The following is a 5392-nucleotide window of genomic DNA, read 5'->3' on the forward strand; positions in this document are numbered from 1 at the left end:
GGGAGGGCGGGTGTGCTGGGGGTGCAGCCCAGTCGGTAGAACCACTTGCCCAGCCTTCACAAAGCCCTGAGTTCTGCTCCTCAAACAGCATCAGCCATGCACCTGTAATCCCAGCATTCAGAGGTGGAGACAAGAGGGGTCACAGTTCAGGTCATCCATCCTTGGTGACATAGAATTTGAGCCAGCTTGGGCATGAGACCTTGTCTCAAAAGTATTGTTTTGGATTTTTTGTTATTGTTTGTTTGTTTTCCTGCTGTAAGCTAAGCTAATGTGTGGGTTATTGGTTTGTTTTTTGGTTGGGTTTTTTTTTTTTTTGTCTCGTTTGCTGAAACCAACTGGTCATCCAGCTCCTTACATTATTATATACTTTTAAAGTGGAGTTCCTCTGGGTTAGCAAGACGACCCAGCAGGCTAAGTGCTTGCCACACAAGCCTGATTGCCTGGGTCTCAGCCCTAGAAGTCACAGTGGAAGGAACGGATTCCTGACCTCTGACCTCCACATGCATGGCATGGCGCGTGCATTGCCTACACTCACACGATAATCATGAGGGTTTTTTTTGTTTTGTTTTGTTTTTTAATAAAAAGTAAAAATACTGTTAACCCAGACAAATCAATTTCTTCCTTTAATCCCTGCTGTAATGTTTTCTTTGTCTCTTTCTCTCCCCACCCCTAACCCCAGTGGCATAGACATGTCTGCAATCCTGCTTAAACTTGGCTTTAAAGAATCCCTGGTGCAGTCCAAAATGGCAGCAGGCACCAGCACGTTCGTGGTGGCCTATGCCATCCATAAGCTGTTTGCTCCCGTTCGGATCAGCATCACCTTGGTCTCTGTGCCCTTTGTCGTCAGATACTTCCGCAGCGTTGGACTCTTTAAACCTCCAGCCGCCAAGCCTTGAAGCCAGTCTCTTCTGATCTGCAAGATGTGGGCTGTGTGCAAGGTGGTTCTCTTTCCTGGTGGGGGAAGGGAGGGGCCGAGGCTAATTGCTACGTTCCCTGTGGGTTGGTTTTACTTTTATCATCAAACATCTGGTGTTTTAATTTACTTTTTTTTTTTTTAAATGCTGTTCCTCATGTACATGACTTAAAATGTCACCGAGGCATCAAAATGAGTTGACAGCCAGGCCTGGTGGTACAGGCCAGTAAAGCCAGCTGCTCTGGAGGCGGAGGCAGGAGGATCTCAAATTCAAGCCTGCTTAAGCTACTTAGTTCAGGGTCCGCTTAACAATTTATAAGACTGTGTCTTGTTCACCAGTGAGAGAGAGCTGAGGCCATTACTCACCTGGCACAGACGGCCTAAATGCAGTCCCCAGCACAAAAAGAGACTGCCTACAAATTGTTCCTCTAGATCATCGGGGCAGAGGTGCTGTCTATAAAGCCCCTGGGGGCTAACCTTTGCTCAGATTCTTAAAAGGCAGTGGTTAATTTGCTGGCTTTTCAAACCCTGCCTGCCCTGGTTTGCCTGCAGTTTAATATGCAATATTCAGCATACAGCTGCCGGCGCTACAATTAGTGAGGCGAAAATTAACAGTCCATAACCACGATCCACATTACCATCAAGCCCTTGACATTCGTAGCACTTGCTGTGGGGAAAGCAGGTCAAGAACTTGTCATGTGCCCCATCCACTTCGAGGCTGGATGGGATGGGGCTCCAAGTCTGACATTTCATTGATACTGGGCAATATGGTTTGTAAAATACAGAAACACTGCCCAATTGTGATGTTGCCAATGGGCTCCTGATGCCCATATTCTGGGGACCTTAGATACTGCCATAAAAGCTAAAAGCACCCTAGCTTACTTAGACAATCCACTTAGCTATCTGAAACTTGAAGCATTCCAGACCTGACATGTTTACAATGTACCACTGAACTTTTTTTAACTGAATTAATCAGATGCCTATTTGTACCACTTTGGGGGGGGAGGGGAGGTTGAGAGGAAATATTGCTCCTTCTAACTGTAAAGAAACCAAGAAATAATACAAGCTGGGGAGAAGAGATGTCTTAATTAGGGTTCTATTACTGTGATGAAACACAAATGACCAATAACAGGGAGGGCAGGCACCTGGAGGCAGGAGCTGACAGCAGAGGCCAGAGAGGAGAGCCACTTACTGGCTTGTTCAGCTCATGGGTGCCAGTGGCTCTCAACTTGTGAGTTGTAACTCCTTTGCCAAACCTCTATCTCAACTCAAAACAGGAGCAAAACTAATTATGAAGTAGCAATGAAAATAACCTTCCGGTTGGGGGCCACCATGAGGAACTGTATTAAAGGGCCCATCGGGAAGGTTGGGCACTGCTGGTGTAAAGGGAGGTTAGAATAGCAATTCAAGCAGAGACTCAAACTGAGGCTTCCTCCTCCACCAAGTCAGGAGCAGACAGAGCAAGAATTGGCTCCACGGCTCAAGCCTCCCCTCTGGGCAGGCTGACGTGGGGACACTTGTTCTGTTCTGTCATATCCAAAACAAACTCCACCTCACACACCCCCTCCAAGGCAGCCCAAATATCCAGAAACGGGCTCACCTGGACTATAGAATTTCTGCTGGTCAGATAAAGACAGCATTCCTCGGGAACCCGTGAAACTGGTTCTCTACCAAATGGAGTCATTCTCCTTACTTCTGGCAGAAGGGTCATATAGCTCTCCCAGTAATATAGACCTCTGGTACCTAACAGCATGGTACATATCAGGGCATGCTGGTATCACAAGAACCTGATACACATTTCAGTGTTCCTAGCCCTTCTTGTCCCCCCTACCCTAAACTGCCCCCAACTCACAACAGGCTTCCCTTCCCCCAGCTGCCTGTCCTTATAACCAGCTATTCTCTGTCCTCTTAGCTCCTGTTCCTCTCCGTGCTCTATTCTCTATCCTGTGCCAGTTTCCTCTCCATCTCACGGATCCCCCAGCCATGTTCAGTCCACCCCTCTCTCTCTCTCAACTCCAGATGCCTCTGGCTGTTCTCAGATCTATAATAAGAACCTCCCAGCGACCATACGAAGTCCGACTATAGTTCTCCCCCGGGGAGCTAGTGTTTGAACTTTGAAGTCTGCTCAGCTGAATGGTGGAAAGGACTGTGTTCTTTTTTTTCTTGCTCACAATTTCTTTGAAATTACATTGACAGCCAGGAGACAAAGGAGAGAACTGTTTACTAGCAGAATGCATTTTATAGAGCTCTGGCTAACCGCAGGTTACCCAGTCATTTGTCTCAGTTAACATTTAAAGGAGTTTTTGTGAGACAAATTCTCCATTCTGAGATCTCTGAAGTGGGACTGTCTTATTTTCCTTAGTACAGCCCACTGCCAAAAAGCTTCCTCTGATGTCAAATCAGGATGTATTACAGAAACCGATTCCAAGGACATCCACATAGCTGAGCCAAGATGCCCCAGGCCAGTGGCAGGCGGACTGGATGGGGCCTCTCCACCGAGCCTGTGTTCTAACAGCCATGTTAGCTTCAGGCTCTGGATCATCGCCCCCGCTGCTCTCCCATTCCGGTACCTAAGTAACATCTATGCAAAGAAACACATTAAAAGCAGGCCACGTATTTTCCAAACCTAGGCCCGCTCTCAGGCCTCTACCCAGCAGCCAGAGCACAGCAAGAGTTGAGGTAAAAGCAACTAAAGCACCATATAAGCCAGCAAGGCGCACACAGCTGCTCCTGCCTATGTGATCTTTAAGTAGACCGGGAGCCAGGAAACCACTTTAAGATGTAAGCCATTGTGTGTTCTCTAGTTTCCTAAGCAGACCAAGTGAATGGCTTACAGTCTGAAACAAATAAAACCTTTGTAAAAGTTTGTCGTCTGGTAAGCCATCACTGCCACCAGGAAGAGCGCCATGGGAATGTGGCACTCATCTGCACGTAAGGATAGTCACAAACTAGCAGGAGCTAGAGGAGGCGGTGTCCCGTGCTCAGTTTGCCTCCCTGGGTGGCATCTCACTTAACTGCAGCTTGGGTGGACAGTACTAGCAATATTGCTACTTCAACAAAGCCTTAGCACAGGACCGATGACTAGAGGCCTCTTGTCCCAAGAGGATGGACTTCCACTCAGGCATGTTCTCAAGTTCCTGATGGTGGTCCAGTTGGCCATGAAAGCCTGTTTCTCTAATTCCAAGTTCCCCCTCTGGTTGATGGACAGATGGCACTGGCCACTATCCAGCAGGCCAGAAAAACACCAGTCGCTCATGGCTAGCCAACAGTGAAGAGATACTCAAATGATTACCCACGTACTCCAGGTAGATGGTATACATATATATTTAACAAGTTTGCATACATGACAGAACTCCAACATAAAAAATAGCCTTTAACATGCAGAAAAAGAAACACCCGAGTCAGGTCTCAAGACAAGGCACAGGCTCTGTAACAGTGGCTGAGGATCCAAATCCCGCATGGGCTTCGGAAGACGGGAAACAACAAGACCCTGAATGGGTGTCACTTAAAACTCAAAGTCTATGCAAATCTTTATTTTGACATTTAAAAGATTACATACCCATTCCAACAGTTTCCCTAGGCCTGGTGACCCAATAAGTTACACACACACTCTGGCACTTGAAGGCTACGACACAGGTGATCACTGCTAAGTTTCCCACAGTGAGACCCCCACAAGGACACCTTGGGGCATAGGCCCAGGGTGAGGGTAGGGACAGCTGCAGTGGGACCTTCCCTCCAGATTACTAAATCAGGAAAAGCAGCATGGTTCTTGGGGTTTCCTGGATGCATGGCCAAGGACTAGTTGCTCAGCAAGGCACCCTGAGGGCAGCCATGAGGGTCCAGGAGGGTGGCTTCAATAGGGTGTTTCTCACAGTTGCACGGTGCCCGTGGTTCAGGACTCCCTAAGATGATTTGCTAGTTGACTCTTTGCTAGTGTGGCCAGTTGGAGATTTGGAAGAATTAGCTTTGATCCAAGGGTGCTCAAGGACTTCCGCTAGTGTTAGCCTTTGGCTTGCGTTGTGTTTTAACAGTCTTGAAATGAGGTCCCTGGCTCCCTCTGTCACAAAGTCAGGGAAAGTGAATTCAACCTGCAGAATAAATGATAAACCAACACAAGCATGGGTCAGAGGTGAACATGAATAAACAAAACACCAGCCCTCGGCAGAACCTGACAGCAGCAGCTCACCCGAGATATTCTTCTGTAAGTCTCCTGGTACGTGTGCGCCTCAAAAGGAGGCATCCCCACTAGGAACTCATAGCAGAGAACGCCAAGGCTCCAGAGGTCCACCTTCTCGTCATGCATCCGGCCTTCAATCATCTCTGGGGGCAGGTAGTCCAGGGTGCCACACATCGTGGTTCTCCTGGAAGATGGAGCATGCACCGGCCACCCGAAGTCTGCAATCTTCAACTCTCCGTTTGAGCCAAGCAGTAAGTTCTCTGGCTTAATGTCTCTGTGGATCACTCTCTTTGAATGACAGT

General features: G+C 47.9%; 2 protein-coding genes across 7 annotated transcripts in view; one reads left to right on the forward strand and one right to left on the reverse strand.

Moving 5' to 3' along the window:
- Fam210b (family with sequence similarity 210 member B) overlaps nt 1-5392 on the forward strand; it is a 14732-nt gene that overhangs the window by 6017 nt on the left and 3323 nt on the right. Inside the window, exon 3 of one of the 2 annotated variants that reach the window (XM_021155800.1) lies at nt 680-1881. In XM_021155800.1, the coding sequence (XP_021011459.1) occupies nt 680-896 (217 nt within the window). In that variant the 3' untranslated portion in view covers nt 897-1881. Of the gene's footprint in view, nt 1-679; nt 1882-5392 lie in introns of those variants that run through there. The other variant, XM_021155801.2, reaches the window with a different exon arrangement.
- The window catches only part of Aurka (aurora kinase A), a 14606-nt gene continuing 13427 nt past the window's right edge, over nt 4214-5392 (reverse strand). For 3 of the 5 annotated variants that reach the window (XM_021155799.2, XM_021155797.2, XM_021155795.1), the window contains exons 8-9: nt 5100-5274; nt 4220-5001 (exon numbers count right to left, since the gene is read on the reverse strand). In XM_021155799.2, the coding sequence (XP_021011458.1) occupies nt 4816-5001; nt 5100-5274 (361 nt within the window). In that variant the 3' untranslated portion in view covers nt 4220-4815. Of the gene's footprint in view, nt 5002-5099 lie in introns of all 5 variants that reach the window. The other 2 variants (XM_021155798.1, XM_021155796.1) reach the window with 2 other exon arrangements.

Source organism: Mus caroli, chromosome 2 (assembly GCF_900094665.2).
Source record: "Mus caroli chromosome 2, CAROLI_EIJ_v1.1, whole genome shotgun sequence".
NCBI lineage: Eukaryota > Metazoa > Chordata > Mammalia > Rodentia > Muridae > Mus > Mus caroli.